Genomic DNA, 18,867 nt, shown 5'->3' on the forward strand with positions numbered 1-18,867 from the left:
GTCTGATGAGAATCTCGAGTTGCTGATTATAATCGAGCGCAAACCTCAAATATTTGACCAAATTTAATATGTTATAATCACGTGTTTTCTTTTAGAATTAGCATTCAGCCACGGAGTATCCGTTGATAATTGAAATAAAAGACGCTCTTTGTTTGCAGAAATTTAATCCGCTACATGCACTACCGTATTAATTATTATTTGAGGTAGCGTGAGGTAAATAGGATGTTTATTTAGTAAAGGTTTCGTCACTGGAGGATGCAAGAAAACGACGCCACATTTGCAACAATTTAAGACTGCCGTGCTTGTAGCTCAAGTAGGAAAGTGTAAAACAGACTTTTCTAATATTTTCCAGATAATCGAAAAAAAATTAACTTGGTTTATAAATTCCAATTCCAAGCAATGGCGTTTTTCTTAAGAACAATTATTAACGGTAAAAGAAGAAATTGCGGCTTCGTGACTAAACTCGATGTTTTACCATTTAAGCGTGTCCACCGTTTTCATCATTATAACAAGCGTTAAATGTGAAGGTAAATCTATTTCCAATATCAATTTTCAATTCTTTTCAAATTCGTAACTCTTCAATGCGCAAAATCGGAACATAAAGAAAAATTGTGGAAGATGTCCCATCCGAAACTACTTTCCACCTTTTTTCGAGTGGGCCACTGAGCCATTGTTGTTTTCATTGTTGTTTTCAAACTTTTATAATTTGTGCTTTCGATACTTTGTTCTTTCATAAGGACCTAATATGATCTTAGAAAAACAGTTATGCCAATATATTTGACATTTAACACACTGTAAAATAGACTTGCACAAATATTTATATGTGAATTTACCAAACAGAATTGCCTACATTTTAGGTACACTTAAATAGCTACGAAGGATGTTTGGGTAGTGTATAAGAATTACAGTAAATACCTATAAGAAAGCAATTGAGCTACAAGTTAAATTTTTAAAAGTATAAGAAACATCCCGTTATTTCAACGCAGTTAAATCCTATAAGTATATGAAAACTAACGCTTTACTTCGATTTACAAAAAAAAATAGGTTACATAAAAAAATACATATAGAAATTGCATCCTATCTACAGGGCTTGAAGAACAAAAACGCCAAATTAATGGCAGAATTATACTGACGCCGACGTGGGTGTTGGCTCCATATGTCCAGTAGCTATATGGGCGGCACAACAAATAAGGTTTCTTTGACACTGATTACCCACCGGTGTTGTCAACAACTGTCAATTTTGCATATGCTCCAAATTTTCGTCATGGACTACATTTCTCCGTATTTGCCAGACAAGCTCGGATTATTTTATTACGTCTTCGTGGGCGCGTGCGTTTTGGGTGCCCTCTATTTCAACGACTTGCTCAACAAAGTTTACATCTACGGTGGTGGCGATAACAAATTGGTGCATTACGGATATCAGAGCGATAACGGTAAACAATTAGAGCCAGGTTCCTGAAAGTTGCAATTTTTCTTGCGGACCTTGTAGGTCCGGCGGTATGGAAACTGTACTACACTGAAGCCGGAGGTCAAAGACAGTCTCCGATCAACCTTTCGGTAGTTTCAGCCATAAACGTTCCGTCAGAAATACGACCGTTACAGTTTTCCGATGAATTCAGTTCCCAACCCTACGACATAAAAATTTACAACACGGGATTGAACGGTTAAGGCAGCTTTTAACGTAAACTCGTGCTTAAGCTTGGCTTTGTTGTGCTTTGCCGTGTACTAATAAGCGAAATATGCTAGGTGGTACCAAAATATAAGAAAATCTAATGTTCTACTATAAAACCAAGATTCAGCCGTCTGGAGATAACTGTTTTGCGATTACGATATTGGAATGTATTTTGTCGAGTGGGATTAGAAAACGGTTTTACTTGCTATACTCACGTGTATTCGATGGAATTGGTCTTCCTTCCTATAATGTATTCAGTGAAAATATTGTGTACGCAACCAATTATACATCAACTGATAGGAATGTGTTTTTTCCTACTTCTGATTGCTTATTATTTTTAGCCAAATGTTAATCATTTTTGTGTACCATTGACTGAAAAACGCTTTTTGCTCTAATTTCTCTTTAATCGGTCAATTTATGCTTAGATAAAATTAAATTACAACCCGGCGTCGTCACCATTTTTTTGAAACCAGTTTTTTTTAATCAACAAAATAAAATTGTTTTTTTTTTTTATATTAAATTTGACTATATTAGTCTTTTAAAAGGCATTTAAAATTTCAAATTTGTATATAATTGTTTAAAAGCCTCAACTATCAAATGAGGTCATGTTTAGCTTTTTCATTTAAAAAAGTCATAAAATTTTGGAACGGTTTTTTTTTAATCAACCAATTCAGTTTACGATGTTTATTTATCAACGCTTACAAGCGAAGCCTATTTAAATCATCATTACCTATAATCACGAGTCTCTAAAAGATATCGGCTTACCCTTTTTTACAATACGTCAGTGCTCTACTAATTAAGAATACTCAACAACAAAAAAAGAACTTATATCAATAATTATACACCAAAAGACTTAAGATCAACGAAAAAATTACCAGTGATGTGTAAATGTATACAACTACAAAACGGTAATACAATTCTGAGAAGATGCCCTGAAAAATATGCATTAATACATGGTAGTAATGATGGGTTTAAGAATCTACTACATTTAGACGGACAAGTACCAAAACTTAGATCGAATATTAAAAAGCAAAAGCAGCTTATGTGCCTGCTTGGTGAATAGTTTTGGTTAGCAATTTCTATTGCAGTGACCCTATATGCCAATTGGTACGGCAATCGCAGACCCAGCCTGACCGGCGGACCACTGGATAACGACATCTACGCGCTTTTGCACATAAAGTTCCGATGGGGACGGTACGACGGAGAAGGCTCAGAGCACATGATTGATACCCGCCATTTTGCGTGCGAAATGCAGCTGGCCTTCAGCAAACAACCTATGGCGCAGCAATGCGACGTCATAAATGCTGCACGGAACAGGGTTCTTTTGATGGTCAGCTACCTATTTATGGTAAACGCACTATAGACACTACAAATTAATGTATCTCGAATGATCAAATGTCGTGTATTTGCGGATTTTTCTAATTTCATTTGCTGACATGTTTCTGTTAAGTTAGGAGCTACCGTCTTCCATAGAGGAAATTTAAACGATAAGACATACCGGAGTGGATGGATAGCTAATAATATTCCGTTTAAATACTGTACTGTACGTAATCTTTGGTAACTTCATTTTTCACTTATGAAGGAATTCCAAAGCAATTCCGAAGAATTCCTGACGAATTCCAAGGAGTTGTAAGTATAGAATGAGTTAAATGTACATTCTTCCCCTCTCTGGTTTATCAAACGGGGAATCGCCATCAACCGTATATTTTCTTAAGCTCCCCCATTGGATTTTGGTTATACTCAGCTTTAGGATGAAAATCCACTACGAGTTCCACGACAAAAAATATAATTTATGATGACCAAACTTTATATTTTTTTTGCTTCAACAATATATGCTCAAAAACTTTCTAAACTAAACTCCTACTTTCACTTTTTAAAGGAATTTCAATAACACGTGACCGAAAGTTTTTTGTGAATTACGGGCTATGAATGCTCTACTTGATATAATAATAATAATAATAATAATAATAAGAATGATTTGATTAGTCAAAACTTCATTTCAACGAATTTTAAAATAATCGTAAAAAAGTATATTAGTCAACAAGTGCGGTAAACGGCATTTACCAAACATGCTATATTTTTTGTACTCCTTTTTGAAAAATACACCGATCTAGCGTGTGGAGAGCATCGTTTTACAACGTGAGTTTCGTGTCCGTTTCGTATCCGAGTCATTTCGGATATTTTCTGGATATTACCACACGAGTTGGGCAGTAATCGGATCACGTTCATGTCAGTGAATATATTCGTGGTGTTTTGCAGAAATGTACCCAAAAACTAACGGTTGTAGAAAAAGTATAATATACAACAATATACAAGTCAATAAATTAGTGATAATTGACACTCATTGGTGTATTTTACAAGAAATTTTGATAAAACCGCATTTAAGTCACGAGATTGATTTGGCATGAGCGAGGCGTGTCAGAGTGACTGTTTTGTCTGTAAGGTCACTTATTTGATGCAATATAGAAACCATGGTTGACAATTTTATATTATTTAATATTAATTTATATTATTAGTATATTATATCACAAGTGCGGTAAACGAACATTTGAGTTTATTCGGCACGAACGGAGCGTAGCAGAGCGAGTATTCAATAAACGAGTGACTTAAAAAGTTAACCAAACGTGCTGCATACTATGCTTTTTTTACGACCGTTAGTTTTTGGGTACATTTTCGCAAAACAACAAGAATACATTCACTGACATGACCGTCAGAATTGACAAACATTCACGTGGAAAAGTGACGCTTCCCGTACGCTAGATCGGTGTATAATTAGGCATTTTACAGAAGGGAGTAGAAAAATACCTTTGGCTGGCTACTCTACTAAACACAGACAAAAAATATTTCATAGTTTAATAAAACATAGGAACAAAATACATTTAGTAGAGGTTTAAAAGACAATTTTTATATTTTATTTTCAAACCTAATTTAGTTGAAATACTTTACTGTGTTATGTGCAAAATGAGAGCTGACATGATGTGGCATTTTGCGACTCGTTATAAAAACTTGCGTGGCCGGGTTATTTACTACATTTCATATCTAAATATATATATGTGATTAAAATTCCGCAAATCAGAGACCAACCTACACATACAATATGTACGATAGGTATAGTAAAAGTATGTCTTTAACATGCACAAAAGCCTTATAAGCTGGCAACTGCAGCTTACTTTTTTCAACCCCCCCCCCCCATTAAATATCTGAATGATGTTATTCTCTGCACATCTAGCTAACCGCATTCTACGAATTCGATTTTATCTTTATCTATTCGCGTACTTGTAGATTATTCGAACAAGAGGAACGTCACGTATAGTGGCCGCATTTATAACTATCATCAATTTTCAAGGTAACGCCAGACGATAACCCCTACTTGGAGCCGCTAGTTTCAGCACTAGACTATCTCAAACTGCCATCGAGCTGTCAACCGATCTGCCCGTTTCCATTGAAACTGCTAGCGCCTACGTTCTCCAAGAACTATTTCTACTACGAAGGTTCCCTAACTTTTCCGCCATGCACGGAGGGCGTCATATGGATCGTCCAGTCGGAACCTCTGGCCATATCGCACAAACAGATCGAGCAGTTCCGAAGTTTGCTCGGGTGCCAGTGCGCGCCCATTGCTACCAATTGCAGACCGGTGCAATTGCCTAACGATAGAGACGTTTTTTATTACGATTAGTTTATAAGGTGTAAATAAAAATGTCCCGTAAGGCCGAGGTAGCAAACAGCAATCGTGTGCGATTAAAATTTCGGTACATCCGCACCGAATCCAGTGCGCAAGCACCTTCGTATTGAATATAATTAAACGATTGCGAGCGTTATCGGTGCAGTCAGTATCATCCAAGTTCTCCAAAACATAAACAAAGACAATAAGGAAGGAAATGTATTGGGTTTTACGCTGGCTTTAAAGTAAACTATTTCGTATATTGTAATACACACTTTTTCTTTGCAAAAAATTCAACACTTTGCGTCTCGCCAATTATAAACGATGTGTAGGGTGTACGTCAATTTTGACAAAGACGAACAGTATCTTCATTATGCAGATTTCCAATTCGTTTTGTATTATGTTCGCAGTGGTCCAAGATTATCCCTTTTTACTCTAAGGAAGGGATTAAATTTCTTAAGCTACAATTTACAATTTTTTTTAATAAAAAGGGATACCTACAGATATAAACTCTTTGCTTGGTGGTATTTCCACCTTCATTTGTTATATCAGAGGCTGCTAATGTCGCATAATCATATAACAATAATAACAATCAAATAAAACCTTCAAAATGACGTTGAGAGTACCCACTTAACCCACGTTCGATTTTTTCATTTACGTATTAGAAAAATAATCTTTGAAATTAGTATACACCGACTCAAATATTATTTTACGAGTTAATTAGAAATATGGGGACACACACTATAAATTGTTTAAATAGAGAAATTACATCCAAACCCTCACTTATTTCTTTGTAGCTCCAAAACAAACCGTCATCTAAGAGAATAATTTAATACAAGGTTCGGGCTTGGAGTCTAAAAATTTGATGCATAGTCCACGCTCAGTCCAATATTTCTGCCGCCGATGGGATTTAAATCAAATTATTTGCAGTTCCTAATTGGGAGAAAGAAGCGTGTACCTATTGTGCATACAAGGAAACTTAGCTGAACTCTGATACCAACAAATGTGCATCCTGATTAAGACTATCTATATCTAGGAATTTAATATACTTAATCAATATTAAGCAGTTATACTGTTGCATCGTGTATAATGTGTTTCAAATAAAAACCATATGAATCAATTTTTCCACTTATTTTATAAATATTTTTTTCATTTTGGGGCTTAATAATAATAATAATTTCCCTACCGAAAATGTTAGTGCTCAAAAAAATAAATAATACTTCTGGAGCTCTTAAAATTAAATTAAGAAACGCGCAATTTTACTCTTTTTGATTTTTCCGAACATGCATTTTTTTCTTAATCTCTTAATTGTTCTCCAAAAGTTCAGTGCAGTTCGTATTGCACAAGATTCGATTAAAGCCGAACGTTGTTTATTTCGCTACAAACGTTTATGATAATTAATACATTTCGCGATATTGAGAGGGAGAAGTCGTTATTTATCGCCCTGCTGACGTGCGTTTTTTTTTCATTTTGAGAAAGGCTACTTCAAAATTCGCGATATACAAATGTTATCAATCGGCATTGTTATATATTCAAGCGAATGACGTTGTTCTTGTCTTTAGTGTACGCGATTGGAACGGTACATTGATATGATCGTGACCTGAGTGATTTCGAGATACACGCCATGAGGAAATCAAAAACGAAAAAAAGCGGGGTCAAGGAAAACGGCCACTTGTTCGACCCCATGGCCGTTACTTGGACTGAGAAATACAATGAACAGATCAGCAAGTACTGGAAACACGTCCCACAGAGTGTCGGGAAAGTGTTGGCCACCGCGGCTGTTTTCGCGGTGGGAGTATCGATCAATGGTAAGTTTTGGGTCCGCTCGGACCACCATTGATTGTTGGTTCCGATAGTTTTGTACTTTAGGCAACAGATATACTCCAAAGCTGCTCCAAATGACGCCAATTACAATTACCAACTTTAATTCGTTAAATCCTATAACGCAGCGGCAGCGGACGAAAAAGAAATATTGAATGAACAAGAGGTATGGTCTGTTCATAGATATAAGAAAGTGACTAACTGATACAAATTAAGGAAAGACCCGGGCCAGCCGTAAGAATGAAATATGGCCGAACAGGTCCGTACTTTCCTTAGAATTTAATTATTCGGGGTTTTGTTAGGAAAGATACTAAACAATGTTTATTTGTTTATGTATGTATTTTTGGTTAAACCGAAAATAAAATTACAAATTATTTTTATTACCTACTTAAATTACTTAAAATTATTTACATAATATATCAGTATCACTATCGCTATCATCGCCTGTTATAATTATTATTTGTTCTATATTATTTGCAATATGGGTATACGATTGTTTTGCTTTTTCTATATGTTTAGCAGAATTTGCTCAACTTTGTGGAGGGATGTTAAAAACTTCGGTTTCTATAAGTTTGAGGACATTGGAGTTAACACGGGGAAAATTATCACAGACGTATGTATTCCTTTTGTAGGTTCAAGCTTTGTAGAACCTCAATTAATTGCTTTTTGTTATAATCCGGTTTAATTTTTTTGAAGCCTCCTAATTAAGATATCTAATGTAGGCACGCTTTGTTACTCGTATAACTGGTAAATTTTACGCCTTATTATATCTTGATCACTTTCATCTACACTCGAGGAAATGTCAGCATCGCTTCTATTTTTCCTCGCTGAAATCGGATTATTCACAATTTTCCATACAGTTGATGTTGGAATTTTCGTCAATGTGGCCGTTTCTTCTAAAGATGCTTGCTTGCTGGCACCACGTCCAATGAGAGTCAAATAAACATTGTTTATAACTTCCTTAAACTCAATAGAATAGTGTTTTCTACATTTGGGCGGGAGCATCTCCTGAGATACACTAGACTCGTACATATTTTGCATAATTCGCACACTATTCAACACACGAAATATGAATAATTACTAATAAACTTAAACAAAGTAGTATACCAAAACAAAGAATATTAAACACAGGTAGGTATAAAATTAGTTTCTATTACGGACCACAATTTTACCTGAATTTAAATTTCTAAGCTTTAAGTAATAATCTTGTTGCACTGTATGTTAATGGCCACCGTTGGATAATCCCATTCAAAAGCAATTGGTCACTTTCTTATATCTATGAACAGGCCATAACAAATATTGCAAATTCTATGATTCAACTTAATAAGTGCCATTGAATCCAAAGTACACCAGATATACCGTTTCTAAAATTGCTCCAGAGAACCGGTCGTCGCCCCACTCTTGTGACGATAGATTGTGTTTTACAGATAAATGTGACGACTGCCGCAAAGTTGGCAATTCAATTTTAATTTATCCAGTCAATTAATAACAATTTTTAAAAGGCTCTCATTTATCTAAAACAATTGCAACTATAGGTAAAAGCGAATATTCAATAACAATAAGATAATAGCTCCAAAACTTGTCGACGTGTAAAATAAATTGGGGAAAATAGACAATATCCAACGTCAAAGCAAAACAATCAGTTTAAAATAATCAATGACGTTACCATTAAAATGTAATTGTCTCTAAATTTTTTAATTTACAAAAAAAAATTGTTTTTTTTTTTAATTAAACTTATTCTTCCTTTATTATTATCAAAGAATACGATTTAAACGCGATACGATGAACCTATCATATGTACCTATTGGCTTTAGATAGAAGTGACATCATCCCTTCTCGTATCTGAGTTCGATAAGATTGGCCCGCATCGAACGATTAAATGTTTCACACATCCGTTTTTAACTTATGTATTATATTATCTACACCACGCGGTTGGTTTCATATTAACTCCGAATTTTCATCGGACCGTTAAAATATTAATAACGCAAGTTAATAGATAGATATTTACAGCTGACCGATGGGGCCCACGTTACACAATTTATGCATAGGACGATAATTTTATTATTTATATGTACACGGATCATATACTAACAAAATATCGAATATCGATGCAGCCACGGTTTCATTTATTCGCATCGCATCTACATTCTACAGGGTTTATCGTTTTTCCGCAGCAGGACTTTAAACGGTCGTTGGATATTGATGAAGTTATTTTACTTTGGAAATAATTCTCAATTTTTATTGACCTTTCTGGTAGGCACGCACTACAGATATGAAATTCATCATACTAAGCAAATCTAATAGGGAACTGAATTTGAAAAATATTGATTATAAAAGTAAGTTTATACTATTAAAAGAACCGCAGTTAACAAAAAAGTAATTTCGTACTTCTATGTAACAAATATAAACAATTCAAAATTGTAAAATTTAAATCCAATTTGAAACGGGCTGTCATCGGTTGTGACCGGTTGTGACTTCAATTCGCTCGAAAGATTTACGCACCAGCCGGACGGGAGCATAGAGAAGTCATTAGAGAACGACAACGCGCTGGTCTTGGTGGTTTTAATTTTAATTTTAGTCTTAATCCTGTCGATCGCTTTTATCTTGTATTTAGTATCAAAAGGAAAGTTTTGAAAATGACCGAAACCGATTTTTTAAAAGGCCAATCTGTTAATTTATCTTAGTGGGTATGTTTGTGGTCACCCCCACATACGAAACACCGAAAGTTTTGGTTAGTTAAAGCTAAAAGGTATGTTCATGGAAAATTTAGCCACTAGTTTTAAACCAAGATAATTTAATCAGCTTAGAATTTTCTAGTTTTTAAAATTTAAATGGTATATTAAATAAAATGTAATTTATTCAAAAAAAAAAAAACAAAAAAGATTTGTTTTAAACTAGTGGAAACCTAAATACTGATTTCATTCCTATGGAGACTGCAATAGGATGAGTGCAAGTTCGAAGAGTCAAAAATGTTTTGCAACGGCTAAGGATAAAGTGACACCTGAACACAATGTTAACAAAAAATGACGGCTTTTATTTTCTGACGAATAAAATGGCTGTCTAGCGTTTTACAGGTTGTACTCAAACATTAATATATTGTTTTTGTGTTACTCCCATTATTATCATGTAAAGCACCCTAAGCGAAAATCCAAACTGGCGTAGATTAAATACAAACATACCTTTACACGAGGCAATAATAAACATAAATAATATAATTCTCCGCCTATAACCTGATATAACCTATAACCGATCGAAAAGCAGCGGTATGACGTCACGATCATTCCCACGTGTTTAGTGTCGTTTAAAAGGAACAGCCCGGTGTCACAACTTGACTCATTTGTTGCAATTTAAATATTGGGTTTTGAGTTTTGATATTTGGTATGCTTTATTTCTATACATAAACACTTGTATTATAGAAATAAAAAAATAATGTTCAAGTTCCCTATTATAATCTTAAAAACTACATTCTCTAATACTTAATTTTAATTTTTTTTACTTACTCGTTAATGTGGATATGGGTAACTATCTTAAATTAAACCAATTAAGGCAATATCGAAACAATAAAATATGAAGCACAACATCTACTCCTTATCCACAATACTTGAAATAAAAATGAATTAAACCCTTTTCGAGGTAAGCTAGCTATTAGTCAATTGAATCAACGTAGATAAATGCTTCAACAAAGCAAATGACAATTTTTTCTGCTCCACTATCATTATTAATTATATGTCTAATATAACACAAAGGAAATATATTTAAATTTACTCTTAATGTTCACATAACTAGTGGGCGAATTTTAGTTTAATTTGTATTTCGAAAATTATGTCTGCTCTTAACATCTGTCCTTTTCCTTTATTTATTTTATTTTTGGATTTATTGTTTACGACGAAATACAATTTAACCCCTTTAAAAGAGCCTCTGAAAATTGAAGTAATCATTGTTACCTTCAATTCTAACAGATTCACATACCGAAAAAAAAAAAAGAATATCTAAATATAAAAAAAATAATTGGTAAGTGATTAAAGCAGACCGACCTAAGTTTTAGAATAGACATGCTTAAATGAGCTCTTTTTGTTGATCCAATCCACTCGGTATAAAACGTTTTAAAAAGTCGGGGTATTTATTAGAGCTCTTGCTTTTCCACTAAACGCTTCGTTGTCAAAGCGTAATTATTCCTCAAAACGTAAAAAAGCGGAACATTAAAAGACCAACGCAAGGAAAGGACTTGTAGTTATAACTTATAACAAAGAGTAATTAAAATCAAGATGAAAAATTAAAAATGTTCATAGTAATGACACACTCACCTGTTTCTTTCTCATGCAACGAAACCCGCAACATATATATAAACCGCAAAAAGCAACGTTAAATTTGAGATTTTAAGCGTTGTAGCGAAAATAACTTTGGCTTGATTTTACTTCGTATAAACCACAGATTACAATTTCAGGAGATTGGCTTAATGTTTGGGTTCACATAGCCAAACAGTTGGGCTACTATAGTCAACAACATGACGCGCCACTCCAATGGTCAACCTTGTCACTTGAATCTCTCAAACTGAAGAATCTGCTCAGCTTTTGGTTTTCCTCTTGCGTCGTCTCATACTTGATGTATTACTTCATCGGAGGATTCCTACATGTAAGTTACTTGTCACAACATAATGTTTTGGTGGAATTTTGCTGGACACCAAATTTAAACGTATTTTAAGTGAACCCGAATAACGCATATGTTTTTTCTGACGGTTTGCAACAACACTAACAAAGCGAATTTATCTATTTAAAAGTAAAGCCTAGTTAATTTTAAAATTATTGCATTTATATTTTTACTTTATTTCACCGACAGTCAAGCAGCCATACAGCAAAATAACTTTTGGCATTATATAAAGGACCCTAAGGCGACCAATGTGGCGTAAGAGCTGACGAAGTAGCCCGCAAAGGATCGTTAACACGCATAGCGAATGAGAGAACCCTTTTATGGGGTGGCTAAACCCATCACAAAATGAGGCACCAAGAAATGGATGGAACCAGAATCCCGGCAATGTCTATCGGCCAAATTTACAGCAGATATGCTAGGCTACAAAAAAAAGCTGTAATAATAATGATAGGTCCGCTTAAAAAAAAACTAACCAAAACTAACCAAAACTGATGAGAGTGGAAGAAAATACAGAATCTGAAAAGAAGAGCACGGCTACGTGCTATATCAATGTGAAGGCCTTTCAAGAAAAAAAACACGGCAACGAGCTACGCTAAGGAGCCGCTATTCAAACTGAAAAACCTAACTATGGAGTCACAATTGACAAGCCAATTTCGAACTCTGCAAAATTTGAATCTTGCCACCGAGGGCAAACTTTTACTTATTTTACCCAATTATAGAATAGTACAATTTTAATTATGACAAAAAAAATGTTTAAAGTTATGTTAAAGAAATTTGAATTGAATCAAAACGTTACGTTATTACTAGTGCGGTATGAGCTTCATTACATTAATGAGTGGGTAGATTGGACAAGGTGATAGACCCAGTTGTGTAACCACACCAACATTGTAATAAATAAAAGTGTCACTCTGTAGTACATTATGCAACAAGTGCGGTAAACGGCATTTGACTCATGAGTTTATTTGGCACGAGCGGAGCGAGTGCTCAATAAACGAGTGAGATAAGAGTTTACCAAACGTGTTGCATACTATACTTTTTCTACAACCGTTACGAAAAAATTACAATTTAACAAATTAATAATACTAACAGATTATCCGATTACTAAATTTCATACCATCCAAAAAAAATATTTACTAGCCATTAAACTTATACGTTGATCGACCGATGGGTTCTGCCATTGTTGTCTCTTTTTAATTGTGTATGTTAGACAGAGAGAGGGAATATTGAATATTGAATTGAATATTGAGATATTGAATATGTCATATAAGCAACGTAATAAACACAATTTTAAAAAGATTGTAATTGAAAATTGTTTAAGATCGTATAAATAAGAAAAAGTAGGTCCTAACCTTCAATTTTGTTTTGTTTGTACTGATGAGATATGGATATTTGGAAATCGTACAATTGGTCTTGGCAAGATATTAATATAAATACTGTAAAAACCACTGAAGAAACTTAAATTATAAATGTCACTCTACTTACCGACTAGTCCACTAGATTTTATTTGTAGGTTATAGCAGGTAGTATTTAAATTGTCTGATATATTGTATAACATATTTCTGTGTATTGTTGCAAAACAACACGAACACATTCACTGACATGACCGTCAGAATTGACAAACGTCAAAATTCAAACCGTGCGGTAAAATCTCCTAAACCATCCGATTGTTCCCAAACCCGTGCGATAAAACCCCGGAAATGTCCGAAGTGGCTCGGATCCGTGGGAAACGAAACTGACGTAATAAAGTGACGCTTCCCGCACGCTAGATCGATGTGTAATTAGGGATTTTACAGACGGGAGTAGAAAACACTATTTTATATACGACATCGCATAATCGTGGCAAAAGATGTTGCACTTTTGGTTTTTCTGCACTTAAGGATAACTGAGATGATTTTTTCGAAATTTGAAAATTCACTTTCACGACAACAACTATAAAAATCTTATTGGTTATAAAATAGTATATTATGTAACAAGTACGGTAAACGGCATTTGACTCACGAGTTTATATGACACGAGCAGAGCGAGTTTTTAATAAACGAGTGAGTTAAAAAGTTTACCGAACGTGTTGCATACTATACTTTTCCTATAACCTCTAGTTTTTGGGTACATTTTCGCAACACAACACAAATACATTCACTGACATTACCGTCAGAACTGACAAACGTCAAAATTCAAAGCGTGGGAAATATCTCCGAAAATATCCGATCTCCCAAATCCGTCCGGTAAAATCTCGGAAATGGCTCGGATTCGTGGGAAACGAAATTGACGTTGTAAAGTGACGCTTCCCGCACGCTAGATCGGTGGGTAATTGTTTTTTACAGACGTAAGTAGAAAAAAATTTTTTTTCGACTTTTATCAATTCTGACGATCATGTCAGTGAATGTTTTCGTCTTGTTTTGTTGTAGAAAAAGTATAGTATGCAACACGTTTGGTAAACTTTTTAAGCCACTTGTTTAATAAACACTCGCTCCGTCTGTGCCAAGTAAACTAGTGACTCAAATGCCGTTTACTTGTTGCATAATATATCTATTTTAATTATGGTTTCCATATTGGACAATAAATAAGTGACACTCTGACACGCTACGCTTATGCCAAATCAATCTCGTGACTTAAATGAGGTTTAATCAAATTTGTTGCAAAATACACTAATGCGTCTCAATTATCACTAATTTATTGATTTGAGAAAACAAAATGGCAAGCAGCGAATATTTGCGACGGTTCATTGTGTGGTCAGCGTTCAGCTAGCATAAGAACGTTTGGCTTTTGTCCCAATCACTCCGGTCGGGCAACAACTGCCGCTGCAGGATTCGTTCTCTTGACACTCGGCCTTATTTATCCGAAACAGTTTCGTCGACTAGGATTCATGTCGGGCACTTGAGCCGCAAAACAGGAAAACGCTTGAACTTCCGAGGGGACGTAAATTTCAATTTGGGAGGACGCGGCAGATGTTTATTTCGGAATTAATTTATCTCTTTACATAAATCCGCTATAATACGCGGCGCAGTCACGATGATACGCCGCGGGGGTTGTAAAGTGCACCTAATACGGGGGAATACGTACGAAGAGAACGGCGGGAATCTTGTCGTAAAGTTTTTACGGGATTGGATGGATATGCGGTTTCGAGCGCTTCCGGGTTATTGGATGGCCGCGCTTCCGAACATTTTTTTTAGTATCTATCTATCTGACAGTTTCAATTAATTTTTGCTTCCGAATCGGCGTAAAGCGCATATTTCGGTTTTCCCCTTCATTCTAAGTATATAGGGTGCTGGCTGTTTAATAAGCGGCCGATACACTAAGACAAAAATTCTTACAATAAAAAACGAATCGCAATGGCTTCGTTTACGATATTGAAATTAAAAAAGAGTTCCAAAATTTGTAATAATTCTTGGTATTCAATTTAAACGCTCGCAAGCGCTTTTTTTTTTTCAATACACAAAATACAGAGCAACATTATCGAAATATCAACAATTCGATCGTCCAAGAAATTAAACTTCAAATTGAATGGGAATTTTTAAACTAATGATTATTTTTGGAGGAACTAGTGGCATACTTTTTTTCCAGAAATATTGGGTCTAAAACCACTTGCGAATGTCACCGGTAAATTTCAAAGTCTGAACGCCTTGCCCAAAAATCTCTAAAATCTAATCCCGACATTATAATTCTAAGAGGAAATAAACGAAATGCTGCGGTGGTCATGAACACAAATGAATATCGGGAAAAGATTCAAGATATTCTTACATATGGATCATATCGTCAACTTAAAAAAGATTCTTCGTTATCTATGCAACGAAACCTTAAATATGTTATTAAGACTTTCAGACAAAAATCATCGGTTAACAACTCTCTTGTTTACAGAATCGTAAAACTATATCAGCCCGAGTCACTAATTTTTTTTTCTACAAAATACTTCAGGAATGGTGCTTTAAAATAGCTTGAATAATTATTAAAAAATTTACTGTATACCAAAAATAAAATTTCTAGTAGCATATTTGTAATTGCGTTTTTTTTGCAGTTTCAATATTGTCTTATCCCAAATTATTTTATACAACCTAGATTAATTTCATTTTCTACTACGAAGTAAATTAGGCAAATTGCAAATAGGAAGTTATGATACAGTTCAACAGGATTTTGGTTGGTTTACGCCAGTACTCTTTTTTTTACGATAAAAATGGCAAGATTGTCTAAAAGTTTTTGCTGATTGTGTTAGTTAAAAATAAATATTAAAAAAATTTTTTGGATAATTTACCACTGACAATAAACTTAATTTTCAATATTTGTGTGAATGTGTTGTGTCTGTACGCAGTGAGTGAGAAGTTTTAATACGGTATGGTGTGTCTCAAAATATGTCGTCTTGGTTTTTCGGACCCTCCAAATTACGACGCAATTACAACCTTCATATATATTGTTCTCCACATTTCTATATATTTAGTGTTATTGTATTTTCTATTAGTAGTAATGTGATGTTATACCTAAATTAACAAAACATAATATTAAAAGTCTCTCTCTGCCGTCAAAAGTCGAAACACATACTTTAAGACACGTATTTTTTTGCCAAATTCTGCAAAACCTGAATATTGTTTATAAACATTGATGAACTAAACGGATGAAACTCAAAAACCAATAAACCAATCAAAGTAATAGTCTCAACGAAGTTGAATTAACGACGTTACTGTTTCAGTGGTACTACTACGTTCGTCAAAGAGACAGAGCTGAAGAATGGAAATGTCAACCGAATAAATGGCTGCCGCCCGATCTGGAGCGGCACGAGATCATTCTGGGATCGTGCACCCTATTCGTCAACGCTACCACGTCCGCACTCTTGGCTTGCTACATATCAAACGGCGGCTATAGTCAAGTCTACTACAAAATTTCCGACTATGGCTGGCTGTGGTTTGTTCTTCAATTTCCCATCATCTTTATATATCATGTAAAGAAAATCCTATATAGCTACTAGATAAATTAAATATAGGGGCCTTGCAAGATGGCGGCTGACAGATCTAACTGAGTTTGACCGTTTTAGTATATTATCAAAATATACCTCGACTATCATGACAACTTTGCCGTTTTTACTGCCTCTACATTCAATTTATCTTTATGGGAAAAATGACCAATGAGATAGTCGTTAAATATCTCACCAATTCACAGGATTACACGACGTACTGGCTTCACAGGATCTACCACTGGCCATTCCTTTACAAACACTTCCACAAGCTGCACCACAAGTATAAGCAACCGACCGCGTTTTCCGTTACCGCTATCCACCCTGTAGAGTCGATGCACATTCAGATGACGATGGCCATTCCCCTATTCGTAGTACCTGTCCACTGGCGTGAGTATTTTTCTTTTATTTAGTGTTCGCATCGATCCAAATGTATCTTCAATCAAATATAGAAAAGTACCTAACCACTTACAACTTGATTTATTTTTGAAGAAGTAGGTACTAGCGTTGTGCGGGCATTTTTGGCCACCCTGTGTATATAACAAGGTGTCTTTTAGTAAGTTTCCTATTTTTGATCTGACACATATCATGTATTAAGACAAGAGCGCCACTTAAACATCCGCACGGATATACAGAGTGCTAAACATTATCTTTTATTTTCGCTATTTCTGAATAAAATTTGAAAATATGTCGACATTTCGTTGGCATTTGGCGTTGATATTTTGAAGTTTGATGTTGGTTTAGCGTTTTTAGCGTAGAGAGCTACTCACAAGTTAATAAAAAATAAATTAATCAAAAACGGGCCCGTGTTTATAATTAATAATGTATTTGTAAAATAATTAAATTAATATTATTAAAAATAATTAAATTAATTAAATAATAATTATTATTGAAAAATATTATTAAAATACACTCTACGCTCTTCTCCTCTTAGTTCCATTTTACACCTGCGTATTCTACGCGTACTACCACGGCATAATCGATCATTCCGGAGTCAACTTCAAAGCATTCTGGTGGCAGCCATGGCAACCGGATGCTATATTCCACGACAACCATCATCAGTATTTCCACGTCAATTTCGCTTTCAACATTTCCCTGTGGGATAAGGTAGGTCGTCGAGTTGTCTAGGGAAGTTAGTTTCAAAGTGCTATTCTAATAATCAGATCCACGGGACGTACAGGAGGAAGGATCGGGTGTATACGGAAGAGATATTTTACGGAGTGGGTAAATCCATTCAGGACGTGACCAACGAAGAACTGAAGGCAGATTTGGAAGAGAGGAATTCGGAAAATCCACTAGCGTACAGGGGAGAAATGGAATTTAAACTGAGCCATAACGAGATCAGACACATTACAAAATCAACGAAAACGTTCAAGACAGTAAAGACGGTTTCGCGTGAGGAACTAAGTGTCGCGCGAAAGGAAACTAAAAAAAATAACTCCAGCAAAACTTCAAACGGAATTAGAGCGTGAAATATAACCTTTAATTAATTATTCAAGTACATCTAGCGCGGACTAAATCCAAGAAAACGGAGCATCAATATTATCCTAATAACAACACGTTTAAGGGACGTATTTTTTAGGTATCTAGACGGCATAGACAAATAATGTATTTGAACAGTTTGCCGAGTCATTATTATACATGTTATACAAACGTTTCAAGAACTTCTTAAGAACGTGTCTGTGTTATTAGCATGCCTACTTTTATTCTTGTTTCCGTAATTACCCTGCAGAAATACTCGATGTTGCCAGTGTTCGCCAAATCGCCCACTGATTTTGTAATTACGTTCTAGTTTTACTAAGTTTGTATATACTTTGTATCTAATTTATATAAATATGTATCATAGCCATAATATTTAAATATACCCTTTAGACTGTTTGGAAAACATTTCCTGACTACGAATAAACATGTTTTTAATGATTTTCATTTCATTTATTATAACTTGAGGATTCAATAACTTTTTATGGTCAAAATTGCCATCTACTCAAAAGTAAACGACTTATACAAGTGTCAATGAAAAAAGACTTAAGAATGCCGAGCTCGATCTTATTTAACCAAGACTATCGCTTTCCTCGAATTTTTAAAGAAACTAAGTTGGCAACGTTGCTAAATTGATACGCTCGGGAC

The 18,867-nt window shown here is 34.8% G+C and overlaps 2 protein-coding genes across 3 annotated transcripts; both read left to right on the plus strand.

The window, feature by feature from the left end:
* The first annotated feature begins 1,015 nt into the window (after positions 1 to 1,015).
* LOC132701513 (carbonic anhydrase 7-like) lies at positions 1,016 to 6,508 on the plus strand. 2 transcript variants are annotated; one of them, XM_060669492.1, is made up of 4 exons: positions 1,016 to 1,433; positions 1,562 to 1,663; positions 2,761 to 3,020; positions 5,019 to 6,508. In XM_060669492.1, exons 1-4 carry the CDS (start codon positions 1,157 to 1,159, stop codon positions 5,346 to 5,348), a joined length of 969 nt encoding a protein of 322 aa, XP_060525475.1. In that variant the 5' UTR covers positions 1,016 to 1,156; the 3' UTR covers positions 5,349 to 6,508. The 2 variants fall into 2 exon arrangements, with proteins under 2 accessions (XP_060525475.1, XP_060525474.1); XM_060669491.1 differs by having other exon boundaries at positions 1,025 to 1,433; positions 1,490 to 1,663.
* A 347-nt stretch (positions 6,509 to 6,855) lies between these two features.
* LOC132700889 (lathosterol oxidase-like) lies at positions 6,856 to 18,648 on the plus strand. Its single transcript, XM_060668466.1, has 6 exons — positions 6,856 to 7,141; positions 11,599 to 11,786; positions 16,480 to 16,728; positions 16,947 to 17,130; positions 17,675 to 17,847; positions 17,904 to 18,648. The coding sequence occupies exons 1-6, from the start codon at positions 6,958 to 6,960 to the stop codon at positions 18,210 to 18,212; spliced, it is 1,287 nt and encodes a 428-aa protein (XP_060524449.1). The 5' UTR covers positions 6,856 to 6,957; the 3' UTR covers positions 18,213 to 18,648.
* The last annotated feature ends 219 nt before the right edge of the window (positions 18,649 to 18,867 follow it).

This window comes from Cylas formicarius, unplaced genomic scaffold, assembly GCF_029955315.1.
Source record: "Cylas formicarius isolate icCylForm1 unplaced genomic scaffold, icCylForm1.1 PGA_scaffold_4__25_contigs__length_36172078, whole genome shotgun sequence".
Taxonomy (NCBI): domain Eukaryota; kingdom Metazoa; phylum Arthropoda; class Insecta; order Coleoptera; family Brentidae; genus Cylas; species Cylas formicarius.

What these genes read in the sequence shown, in the direction of transcription:
- LOC132700889 (XM_060668466.1), top strand. Translation starts at nt 6,958, where the DNA reads ATGAGGAAATCAAAAACGAAAAAAAGCGGGGTCAAGGAAAACGGCCAC. An exon ending in CGTAGTACCTGTCCACTGGC is followed by an intron (nt 17,131 to 17,674) that starts GTGAGTATTTTT and finishes TTCTCCTCTTAG; the next exon opens with TTCCATTTTACACCTGCGTA. An exon ending in ACATTTCCCTGTGGGATAAG is followed by an intron (nt 17,848 to 17,903) that starts GTAGGTCGTCGA and finishes TCTAATAATCAG; the next exon opens with ATCCACGGGACGTACAGGAG.
- LOC132701513 (XM_060669491.1), top strand. Translation starts at nt 1,157, where the DNA reads ATGTCCAGTAGCTATATGGGCGGCACAACAAATAAGGTTTCTTTGACA. An exon ending in CGGATATCAGAGCGATAACG is followed by an intron (nt 1,434 to 1,489) that starts GTAAACAATTAG and finishes CGGACCTTGTAG; the next exon opens with GTCCGGCGGTATGGAAACTG. An exon ending in TTACAACACGGGATTGAACG is followed by an intron (nt 1,664 to 2,760) that starts GTTAAGGCAGCT and finishes TTTCTATTGCAG; the next exon opens with TGACCCTATATGCCAATTGG.